Genomic DNA, 12575 nt, shown 5'->3' on the forward strand with positions numbered 1-12575 from the left:
CAAAATATATCAATAAAAACTATTACATCTTACCTAGATCTTATTCTGCACCATCACCTTCAAAGTAGTCCCCTTGGGAGCGCATACACCGATCCCAGCGTTTCTGCCACTTTTCAAATGCATCCTGGAAGTCTTTCTTTGTTAGGGTGTTTAGTACTGTCTGTGTTTTCGCTTGAATTTCCTCAACTGTATCAAATTTTCACCCCTTCAACCTGATTTTCATCTAGGGGTAGAGAAATAAGTTGCATGGAGCTAAGTCTGGTGAGTATGGTGGGTGGGGAACAACTGCCATCTTGTTTTTAGCCAAAAATTCCTGCACAGTGTAAGCCGTATGCGGTCGTGCGTTGTCATGGTGGAGTACCCAGTCGTTCGTGCGCCACTTTGGATGTTTTCTCCTCATGTCCTCCCTCAAACGCCTTAGAACATCGCGATAGAACTCTTTATTGACTGTCTGACCAGGAGGGACGAACTCCTTATGAACAATCCCGTCAATATCAAAAGAACAGATCAACATGGACTTAATGTTGCTCTTGACTTGTCGAGCTTTTTTTGGCCGAGGTGAAGAAGGGCTCTTCCATTGTGACGATTGCTGCTTGCTTTCAGGGTTGTAGCCATAAACCCAACTTTCGTCACCAGTGACAACCTTCGAAAGAAAGTTTGGATCCTCTTGAAGCTGTTGCTGAAGTTCCCTGTAGACTTCCAAGCGACTCTGCATCTGTTCATTTTGCAGCAGTCGTGGCACAAACTTCGCCGCAATCCTCATGTTCAGTTCCTCTGACAAAATTCGTTGACATGTACCATAACTTAGTCCCAAGGTGTTACAGAGGTCTTGGATGGTCAGTCTACGATCTTGCAGAATCAGGTCCCTATTTTTCATGACATTTTCTGGTGTTTTGCCCGGTGATGGCTGTCCCAAACGATCGTCATCATCAATCAATGTTCGGCCATTTTTAAAACGCTTATACCAGTTTTAAGTTTGTATCTGGCCTAAACTGTTTTCACCAAAAGCTTGCTTCAACATTTGGTGTGTTTCTGTAGCCGTTTTCCCAAGTTTGAAACAAAACTTTATACAGACACGCTGTTCTCTCAGGTCAGCCATCGCAAAACCGCAAACTCACGGAAACACAACAATGGAAATATGTTCACCAACAATAAACCCAAACACTCAACTCGACGCCGCTTGCCACACTGATTCAAGAAGGATGTGTGAGGAGACTTCTAGCGGTATTTCGATGTACTCATAACAATTCGTGCACAAAATTCAAATTTCGGTAACTTTTGGATTGCCCCACGTATTAAAAGTATTGGAGATTACTTTTGAGGTAAGAAATGTTCTTTAATATGTTTTGGCTTCTGACCCATTTTCATTTGACTGCCTCTCATATATCTGCATATACAAGAACTTAACAGAACTTTTACTGTGTGTGTGATGCTGCTCATAGAAGCAGTTTTGGGTAATGGATCAAATCAGATAGCAATCTGCTGTTTCATAAAACAATTTTCCCTTTCTATTGACTCAGGAATATATGAAGAATGCTATAATAAGAAAAGCAGAATAAATGGACGTACAAAACATCCAAGATGAACAAGCCCAAGCCAGAATGGGGAATCTGAAGCATTGATGATGTGCATGTACAAGTTGTTTATTTTGTCAGATACTACCAGCATGTACAGTTACAGTGAATTTACAAAACATGTCTACAGTTGGTCCACTGAAAACAGCAACAGGTTCTGCATCATGGTGAGCCATCCTCAAGGGAGCTGTTGTGTCTTGTCCTCACCAAATTAAAGCTTGCCGTCCTTCTAGCTAAAGCTTCTGTCCGTCTCGTCAAGACACTATCCACTATTGGACTCTCAAGTATGCTTCTGAAGCCTACCAGCTTTTCTAGCTCACTGTTACCCTCACAGGACAGATGTTTCATTCCCATGGCCTCATAACAACCCTCCCTCACTACAGATGCACCTGTAAACACACTGTCTTCCACAGGTCCCACCTCCTTGCCATTTTTCAAACTGGCACTTATACTGGAATTATCTGGGATTACAACATGTAACATAGAAGAACTATTTAATGCATTTATATCTTGTCCCCCAGCAGATGACTGTGTTTGCAATGACTGCAAAGTTACCAACTCCTGAACACACCAGCTGTCCTCTGGAATCACTGTGCCACCATTTTCTGTATTGTCTTTATTGGCAGTCTGAGTGATGTTTGGTTTCCAGTGTGTATTATTAACATTCACACAGGGACTGTCTTCTGTGTTGGTAGTATCATGCACTGTAGGTAATGGACTGCTATTTTCTCCCAGTGCACTGTGATCCCAAATGAAACTGCTCCCATCTCCTTCACTTTGAGGTCTCATTTGCATAACATCTATGTTGAGACCATTTTGTTGCATGTTATCTTCTTTAGATTTGTTCATCCCCATATATACATTTGAAGAGCTTTGGTCTGACAATGCTGTGGGATTGTGAAGAACATCAGTGTCATCATCAGAACAGATAGGGGCAGGACCATGTGCTTGCCAGTTCTGCAAAAACCACCTCTGAGCTTCATCACTAGAACTGGCTGTGTCATGGTCCCTCCGTATGATCATTTTGTGCAGGTTTTGAGTAAGTATTGGTTCTGATCCCACATGAGCCAAGTTCCGTACAGCTCTTTGCTGCTTCATAATGTTGGCTTCTGTGAGCCATAACGTGTTCTGTGCCTTCTTAATCTCCTCATATTCATCCAAACCTTTGTCCAGAGAGTAACTAAGACTTGTCACCACTCCATTACTGCTAGCGACAGCAACTGTGAAGTCATTCACAGACTGCATGTCCAGATTAGAAGTTTTCATCTGGACTCCCAGTTCTGAGTTGCCCATTGACTTGCAGACTCTGTGACCCTTTTCAAAGTGCTGAGTGATGCCTCCTGGTGGCTGTCTCCGGAACCCTCCCACCTGAAGACTTCCAACTGGACTTGCATTTTGCGAGGAGCTACGCAAGTCGAGTGAGGAGCCAGACAATGTGCAATGGTGAGTCTCCAGCCTGAAAAGCATACTTAATTGTAAGTTTGTCAAGATATTTATGAATTTAAACTGTAATGTAGAATCACATCTGTCTTACATGTTAGGGCCAGGCCAAAAGTGGAGGAGGGCTGTGAGGTTTGGCAGTGTGGCACGGAGGTCTTGGGTGGGCAGGTTGAAGTACCAGCGCAGCTGAGCAATATTCTTGTTGAGTAGGTACACACCATAGTTGAACTGCAGTTTGTCCTTGCCCCGGGAGAACAGTGGAAACCTGCAAAGGTCCACAAGAATTGTCAGAGAAAGCATATGGGAACTACTGCAAGGATAAGACTGACTTCATGAGACTCACTCCCGATCTTTGTCAGGGATCTTCTCCACTACATGGTCCACAATCTTGCTGCGAGATCCAAAGTGAATAACTGGGTAGCGAAGGGGAACCTGAAGAAAGATGGAGATCATCTGCACCAGATGTGCTACAAACCCCAGTGCCACTGAAATCATCACCTCATCACTACCTGCGAAGTCCTCGGAGTTTGGCAGGTGCACTCCACAGATGGTATACTTATTGTCTGGCATCTAGTAACAGAAAGAGTATTTGGGATAAAAGTGTTGGTGATATATACGAGTAATATCTTATCAATCTGTCACAATACAACGCTTACCTGTACAATTGGGTAGATGAGGTTGAGCTCAGATATCAGTTGTTTCTGCCGGGAACTGAGCTGAGCACCTGTGAGCAGGAATGCCTCTCTCATGTCCACAAAATTTCTCTTCCATTCTTTCACATGCTCCATGTCTTTATGCAAGTTCTGGTAACGGTCCATCAGCTGCATACCTGGCAGCATTAAATATGGAATAGGTAACTGGTGCTGCATGTGCTTTGTGTACTTGAGAGCATGTTCTGTAATTACCATCCCAATGATACCACTATGATACCTGAGCACAGAAAAGCTGTGCAACTGAAAGGTATCTGACTTTTGTTGTTTAAGTTTGTTTGCAGTACCTCTGTCCTGATTGGTCTCATAAAGGGTAGACTTCATCTTCTCTAACTGCCGCACTTCTGCTTGCTTCCTTGACTTCTCGTAACTCAGCATCGAAACCCGAAAACGCACCAGCTCCATGTCTTTTCTGACACGCAGCAATTCCTGTCGTTCTGGTGCTTTGGGGTGGCTTTTGTTGAGCAGACAGCGCAGCACAGCATTTTCTCGTGACTCACTGGTTGTGAAGCCTCCCACAGAGATCTTTTCTCGCAGATTCTGTGCTGCTAACACCTGTTTTTTGATGACCTGCTGAATTGTGTGCAGCCTAAAATAGATGATAGGGTGTACCTTAGTCCCATTAGCTAATTATATAAATCAAGGATTCAAGAACTCCTCTTAATCTTGACTGAGAAAAGAAGAAACCCACCAGCACAGCAAATTCATCAAATCCACATTACAGGAACTTGGATACAAAGTATTTATTCAGTTACTCAGTAAATTTCCTGTTGTTTTCAAACAAGTATGTCATGATGGTCACAAAACCACACTTTGGACATCCAGTTCTGTACAGTTTATAACCTGTTTCTATATGATCCACATCACAATTATTCTATCTACGCCTTGGCATCCCAAGTGGTCTCTTCTGTGTGAACTTCTTGACCCCCCAATGCATGTGACATATCCTGCCATCTCACATTCATAGTTTTACTCAACCTAACAACAGGTCAGTAGTACAAGACATGTCACATAAAATGTTCGTGGAAACTGAAATCAGGATCTAAATTAGTAAAAAAAAAAAAAGCTCCTGTTACTAAGTAAAACCCTGATATATTGTCCACTCACAAGATATGTAATGGTTTGGTTACCCATACAAACAGTAATTTAAAACAAACAGCCATGAAAGCAAGTGGTTTAACCAGACTTAATCCTTATGAGACAGCTGTTGCAAAATTGAGACTTCTCATTGGACATGACTGATTGCCAAACATCTACTCAAAATAGAAATTTTTTGGTTCCCATATCATATGATTTGCAAGCCCAGATGAAGAAATGGATACAAACAATCTCCTGTAATATATTTATATTTTATGTAAATGGAGGAAACACTGGAATGTTCCAACTGCTGGAGGGACTACTCTTGCATGAGTGTAAAGGCAATACTTTAGCCTTATGACTCCACATTGCTTTTTTGTAAACTATATATATTCAGACACTCAATTTGTAATAATTATGATTAAATACATTAACATCATGAATCTTCTAGGGTTAGGTTTTTACTATCTGTTCCTGTGCATCACAAGATGGTCTTTGTCTCTCTATCATTTTGATCGTCCTAACTGTTGTCTCCTTAGCTGCTAATAGGATAACAGTTTGTGAAAGATGATGTCCCGTTCTTTTGAATTCCCTCCTAATTTTGTTATGCTTGCACAAGGGGTATGATGCACCTTTTAAAGCCTCTCCTACCAAAAGGTCAGCCTCAGCTTCTCATGATATACCCCACTGTCAGTGTGATGCTTTGGTGACTTGAGTCATTGCCTTATAACTGTCTGGTCAAGGACATGCGAAAGAAACTGGCACATGTGGAATAGAACTGAGCAGCACAAACTTGAGAAATGGCAACACAACTCCCATGAAACTGAACAAGCCAGTCTTCTTACAGTTCCATTGCGGAGTAGTATTCTAGTTTCAACAGTTTAACGTGCTTCTATGATTCATTTGCTTCTTTATATGGCTTGAAAGGTTGACAAAGCTGCTAATTTTGTTTCTGTGCAGTTAACTGAGCAGAAGCCAGGTAAAGAAAGTAAGTAAAGCTATCCCTGTAACAGGCCATGAAAGCCCATAGGGTTGTGAGACGTTGAGGGTCCCACATTATCTACACAATCAGCTCAAAGATAAGGTAAGATAAAGGTAAGGTTGTCAGCCTTATGCGCCGGCCATGCTTTACTTCCCAGGGAAATTATTTAATTAATTCCTGGTACTCATTTCTGTTAGAGGCTGAGTCGACCCCAGGGCCATAGTGTGGCTGGAAAGATTAGGTCAACTGAAAAAAGTCCACTGACTTCATCGGCACTCGAACCTATGACCTTCCGGCTTGTAGCATTGTGCCTCAATCAACTACGCTGCCACATGTATAATGCCACTCAGAGTATGCTAAGTGGGACAAAACAGATTTGGCCTGGGGAAGAATTTCTCATGAGAAGAAGTAGTCTGAGATGTATATAAAAAAAGTAAAGCTATTCCTGTAACAGGCTGTGAAGGCCCATACGGTTGTGAGACACTGAGGGTCCCACATCATCTAGACAGTCGGCTCAAAGATGGCGGTAAGGTTGTCAGCCTAATGTGCCGACCGCGCTTTACTTCCCAGGGAAATTATTTAATTAATTTCTGGTACTCATTTCTGTTAGAGGCTGAGTCGACCCCAGGGTCATAGTGCGGCTGGAAGGATTAGGTCAATTGAAAAAAATCCAATGACCTCACCGGGACTTGAACCTGCGACCTATGCTTTATAATTAAAAATTAAAATAGGATCCAACTACAGAATAGGACTGCTAAAACAGTGCAAACAGAATAATACAATGTGACCCACATTGTGTGATATAAGTCAGCAATTAGGTTAGCCCTCATCCTTTACAACTGTCAGTTGAATTCAATTAATATAACTCCACTGAGATGAAATTTCTCCTGTCATTAAGAAATAGTCAGCCAGCTGATTTAGTAAACCCTGTGCCCTTGATAGTCTTTGCCTTCTCTCATCATCTTCATTTAAAATATGATGGCTGGGATTGATCTACTGCATAGTTCTCAGATCCTTCACAAAACAGCCCTTCCTGAGTTCTAATGAAAGTGTGGAGGACGACAATTGCTTTAATGACTGAATTCACGGTTTCTTCTTTGCAGCATTTTGGCCCCTCAACTATCTTGATCTTGGCATTTAGTATACCAAATGTATGTTCTACAATTTTTCAGACACGAGAGTCTGTAATTAAACATGCATCTTTTGTTAATTAGCATTCTTCTAGGTTAAGGTCGCATTACCTTTATTTTGAATGGACATATTTCATCTGCTACAAAGTTGTAGGGAAGTATCTCACTGCTGTCATCCAGTGGCAGAGTAGGCTTTCTTCTGCTGATACAGCTGTACAAAAATTTTTATCTTTTTTTTTTTAAACTTGAGGTCCTACAAGATCCAGTAATAAAGAAAAGCTTTCAGTGCTCGTTAGATAAAATTATTTAAACAATTCTGGATCCTGGTTAATTTCTTTTGAAACAATATAAGCACCTGAGTTTATATTGTCATGGAAGAATGGATCCACTCACATTTTCTTTTCCCATTTCAACTCTTCTCACACTGTCTTGGCCACTGACATAATGACACGATCAAAATTATTATCAAAAAGTTATCAAAATTAAAAATTACAATCACATATTAAGCTGGTTGAATACACCCACTTGAAATGATGTGAGACAAGTAATCAAACAAGTCTCAGTGTGCATATGCTAATCTGGAAACTAGTTCCCTGTTCTAAATTGGTGACGTTTCTTTGAAGTTGCAGGTACCAGTTTCTTTGATGTGTCCTCGCCCTTACAGTTATGTGTGGAAGGAATGCTGTACTTACATCCTGTCTGAAGACTGAAAAGTAGCAACCCCTCAGTCAACTAGACCTGTAAAATGCCAGGAAGCTATCCAGAGGACTAACTAATTCTCACAGGAATCTCAAGAAATGCCAGACACATAAAATACAAATTAAATTAAACACCATAAAATAAATAATACATTACACTGCTTAATTGGGGTATACAAAACACATGAAGTGTACAGCATCTTCCTATGTTTAATCAGCCAACAAATTATTTGTTCACATACCTATATCTTTGCTGTAACATGTAGATCTGCCATTATGCCACTGAGTCTTTTGAACTTCTGCCAAAGTATATTTTATCCATGAACATATGAATGTTTGTTTTAATTATTTCATGAATATTTAGAGAAGAAATGCAGCTTTCTTAATTTTTAACTGATAGGTGGTGCATTATTATCTTTCACTATTTATATTGTGATACCTTCATCTGTTTTTATTTTCACAGAAAACATATAATTAACATTTATTATATATCTGGGGTACAGTACCTGAGTAGCAGATTCACATTGTAGCTGGGCTGTGCATCTGCAGCACTCACTGTCACAGTGGTGTTCCTTATCTTCAGAGGGGTCTCCTTGAAGCTCTCAAACGCTGTGAAATACCCACCATGCATGTGGAACACAATGGTGTTAAGCTTCAAGACTGCAGGATCCAGTGACAGCTTAGGGCCAAGATACAGCAGACCACTGAAGTACACACCCCACACTGTTATCACATGATCTGGCTCTCCTTCACGATGCAACCACATGCGGATGACAATCCCTGCAAGTTACACATTCTCTGATGCTTAGATTTAAATACATTTCCGGTGTCTACACTTAATTCGCATTATACATAAATACGATGTGATGGAAATTATAATATAAAATGCAGAAGGAATAGGTATAAGGGAATTCATGGAAATGCATCTGTCATGCTATATCATGGAATGTATATGTGTCTGTCTGTAGAAAACTAATAATGGTAATGGGTAGATGTGAAAATGTTACGCTCTGTAACTTGGACATTAATAATGACTAGGTAAAAAAAACAAATGTTTGTTCTAATAAGAAAAACTCAGAACTGTTAACTTTGCTGTTACATTATAACTACTAAGTAACCTAAATGAATGCTTAGTGATTACTTAATACAAGCTTTTCTAGTCCAATATAAGGAGACCAACAGAGGCATGTATCTTAGAATATGCAGCCTTAACATATTTCCATATTAATCATAATGAAACATGTTCTGAAGATCATAAAAACATGCGTGAGTCTCAGAATCCAGACACATGAACTGTAAGTAACCATCATGAACATCAAAAATTGTTCCTCAAACTGTAGTGAAAGTTTTCCTGCACAAACATGCTAGTATAAAATATTCATATCTTTGAATAAGTAGGGGCACTATGCTACAAGGCAGAAGGTCACGAGTTCCAAGTCCCAATGAAGTCACTGGATTTTTTTTTCAATTGACCTAATCCTTCCAGCTGCACTATGGCCCTGGGGTTGACTCAGCCTCTTAACAGAAATGAGAACCAGGAATATTCTTAGAATATTCCTAGATGTAAAGGGCAGCCAGCGCATAAGGCTGACAACCTTGCCGTCATCTATGAGCCAATCGTCTAGAAAATGTGGGAGCCTCAACATCTCACAACCCTATGGGCCTCCACAGCCTATTACAGGGATACCTTTCATTTTACTTGAATAAGTGGCATAATCCTGGGACATACTAACATACAGCAGGGTAACTTCATATGAAATTCATGGTGGACAAACTGGCATTGTAACAGGTTTTTCTCTGCTATCATCAGTCCATTGTTCATCCATAATCACTTCCTAAATTGTGTGACAGCCCTGACCAGGCAATACACTATCACATCCATCATTATAACATCTCTAACATTTGGCTGGAGACAACATAAAGTAGTAGTACACTGATGAGTTTATGGTTATGGAACTGTTACATAAGATGATTGTTATGAAGAGAGCTCTTTAAAAATATTAATTCTCTAGTAAGTCATAAATTAACTGTCATTTGGAAACAATACACTTTACATGTCTATTAATATAAAATATGGGGGTGGGGACATAGTTTTGCCCTGATTATGGCATTATAATTGAGTGACAAAAACAAACAACTTCAAGCTGGTGAATTTTGGGAACATTTAAAAATTGTGTGATGTTGCCCTTCATTTAGTAATATAATACAAATCTACATACACAGTAAAAGGAATTATTATTATTAATAACTTTGAACTGTCTGACCACACCAACTTACATACCATTAACTGCTGTGTTTACGTGACATGTCAGATCTCTGATTTCAATCTCTGCCCATTTTGGATTACTGCTCTCCAGTTTTTCACTGGTATAGAATGGAGCTGACATGGTGGTCAAGTGAAGGGTATAGTAGAAAGAAGCCTTCATCACTTCCGCTTTCAACTTTCTGTTCATTGATCCTTGTACGCTAATTGATCCATTGGTGCCTCTACCTGGGTTGTGTTTCTCATTCACACAAACATTGTATGCAATGATTTGTATAAGGTTGCGAAGGCGAAGCTAAAATAACAGATATAAGAGAGTTAGAATTAACATCTAAAATTAAGAAAGTATAAAAATATAGACTACGTTTATTTACCTGCTGAGATACAAGAGGAATCCATTCCTTCCACCTAACAGCACCATGCTGCTGCACTATGTACTGAGACTGATACAACATTGCCTACCCCTTATATACGAGCTCCTACATCCAATTTGTTAATACCTCATATCTTCGTTGTTATAAAAATGTAATTTAATGTCTCACGGTATTTAGACATCCTTAGCACCACACCATTAGTCACAAACTAGCACATTTCCAACATTAACCTTGACACTGTAACAAAATACGAAAATGTCAAATACTTTACACTAATGTCAGTCGTAAAGCATCCAGATATGTATACGATAACATAATTTCGAGCTAAAAGACGTGTGCATACCGTCTGTCTCGAACATTCAAGTCTTGTGACACTATTACTGCAATGGGTAAGAAGATTAGAACCACTTAGCATGACAACTAATTCACGTAATATGCTAAATAGGATCATACGCAATTGTCGAATAATGAGAGCAAGGGTATCAAATTATAACCTTATCTTCATCTGCAACATTGTGAACAGATGCACATTTCAACAGACGTGATTTTGACAGCAATTTCTAGCAGAAGAAAACGGCAGAAAATTTGACGAACGAAATATCTTCGGGCGTGTATTTACAAGTCCAATTAAGATACATAGTTTGCTGAAATATATGCAGGATGAGTTTATTATAGTGTAACGTATATATCAATTTTATTTCTAAAATTTCTTTTTAGCAATTGTTATAATAGAATGCATTTATTTATATTTCACTATCCAAAGCTAACCACCCTTCCTAACACTGCTTGTTACAAGTGGTACCAAGGGTCCCAGTCGCAGAGGTCCCAGAGGTACTAGGCACGGATCATGGAACGTGTACTTGATCATATTACGAAGATCACGGCGCCTAACATATGATAAACTGAATTTTTGTAGTGGCTCTCTTCTCGAGTTTTTTCGTAGTTGGTACAGTTCTTTGTGGCTCTTGTGCGCTCTTGTACGTCTTGTACTTGGTGTAATAATTGTTGGGGCGGTCGGGACTTCTGTGGTCGATACTGATGGTACTGGTCGTCCTGGTCGTCCTGGTGGTTATCGTCGGCCGTCGGTGCCTGTCCGGATAGTTAATTGGTCAAGTGGCCAAGTTTAAGTGTAGGTTGGAATGTTTGTTGTAGTTTTGTAACGCACTGAATTAGGAGAAGATAGTAGCAGTAGTAACAGCGTGTACAGCAAGACTATGAATTCTGAAGACGGTAATAATGAAATCTTTATTTGTGTGGATATTAATTGATTCTTGCTGTGTTGTTGACATTTTGGATTTTTTTTGCATGTTCCTGCCAAGGTAATTAAAAAATGCTTCTTCTGTGAGTGAAATTAGAACGAAGGAAGACCAATTAAAATATATCGTGCTTATGTACTATTAAGAATACGCAGAAACGCATCTTGAGCAAGGTAACGCATTCTGTTTTATGATCGGTCTTAATTGTACTCCATTTTCAGCTTGGTTAGGGTGCGAAAGAATTGATTCCTGGTTTGGCCCACCATTTGGAAAATTGTGTCCTAAGCCAAAGTAGAAACTAGTCTGATGGTACTGAATATTGGACTAAATAAATTGTACGTGGTAAGGTGTCATGTTAAGATACGCATGCAGACCTGAGAGGGTTAATAGGTTGAAACACATACAATCAGAATTACTGGGTTGTCATACTTTGTCCATCGTCCAGCATTCTGAAAAATAGAAAACACAACGTTTCGGAAATTGGATTTGTTTCTGTCCTCAGGTGAAGAGGGAAACACCTACCTTCTTTGTCCCTTAGAAAGAATTGACCTTGGTCATTCCAGTGACAGGTTAGCTCTTCCTAAGGGACCCAACAGAGTTGATGTCTTCCTTTTCACTTGAGGATGGAAACAGATCCATTTTCCGAAGTGTGTTCTCTAGTTTTGAGAATACTGAACAATAGACAAAGTCCAAAAACCCAGTAATTCTGAGTGTTTTACACCATTGTCAGAAATGTTTAGAATCTGCATACTCACAATTCCATTTTTAAATATCATTATTGTAGTATGTCAGTTATGTTAGGCGAGTTAGAATGATTTGGGTTCATTAGGTTTGTATTAGTTCCAATAACTGGAAATACTGCTTAAACTCATGTTTATGGCATTGCATATTTTTTTTTGCAATATTTAAATTACTGAAGTATATAAGAAACAAATCTTTGTAGAAACATATGATAACTAAAGCAGTTACATTTTTGCCCTTTTCACCTTTCTGATTTTTAATTCATTGGCTAGGGTTTCTCATTTTTCTTTTTTTAATTGTTTCCCTTCCACTACAAGCCATTTGCTTATT

At 39.5% G+C, this 12575-nt stretch overlaps 2 protein-coding genes across 7 annotated transcripts in view; one reads left to right on the plus strand and one right to left on the minus strand.

Annotated features, from left to right (window-relative positions):
- Positions 1-1618: 1618 nt before the first annotated feature.
- LOC111866654 (UV radiation resistance-associated gene protein) lies at positions 1619-11015 on the minus strand. Of its 3 annotated transcripts, XM_023855814.2 has the most exons (9): positions 10592-11015; positions 10249-10485; positions 9893-10169; positions 8118-8391; positions 4012-4313; positions 3671-3843; positions 3358-3584; positions 3109-3279; positions 1619-3030 (listed from the first exon to the last, which is right to left on the minus strand). In XM_023855814.2, exons 2-9 carry the CDS (start codon positions 10327-10329, stop codon positions 1737-1739), a joined length of 2799 nt encoding a protein of 932 aa, XP_023711582.1. In that variant the 5' UTR covers positions 10330-10485; positions 10592-11015; the 3' UTR covers positions 1619-1736. The 3 variants fall into 3 exon arrangements, with proteins under 3 accessions (XP_023711582.1, XP_023711583.1, XP_023711584.1); XM_023855815.2 differs by lacking the exon at positions 10249-10485 and having other exon boundaries at positions 10743-11015; XM_023855816.2 differs by lacking the exon at positions 9893-10169 and having other exon boundaries at positions 10249-11015.
- Positions 11016-11199: 184 nt separating this feature from the next.
- LOC111866655 (protein IWS1 homolog) overlaps positions 11200-12575 on the plus strand; it is a 51503-nt gene continuing 50127 nt past the window's right edge. The window contains exons 1-2 of one of the 4 annotated variants that reach the window (XM_023855819.2): positions 11201-11478; positions 11568-11677. Coding sequence is in view for 1 of the 4 variants with exons in the window: in XM_023855817.2 (XP_023711585.1) it covers positions 11463-11478 (16 nt within the window). In the remaining 3 variants the exon portion in view is untranslated. Of the gene's footprint in view, positions 11678-12575 lie in introns of all 4 variants that reach the window. The other 3 variants (XM_023855817.2, XM_023855820.2, XM_023855821.1) reach the window with 3 other exon arrangements.

Source organism: Cryptotermes secundus, unplaced genomic scaffold (assembly GCF_002891405.2).
Source record: "Cryptotermes secundus unplaced genomic scaffold, Csec_1.0 scaffold1755, whole genome shotgun sequence".
NCBI classification, from domain to species: Eukaryota; Metazoa; Arthropoda; class Insecta; order Blattodea; family Kalotermitidae; genus Cryptotermes; species Cryptotermes secundus.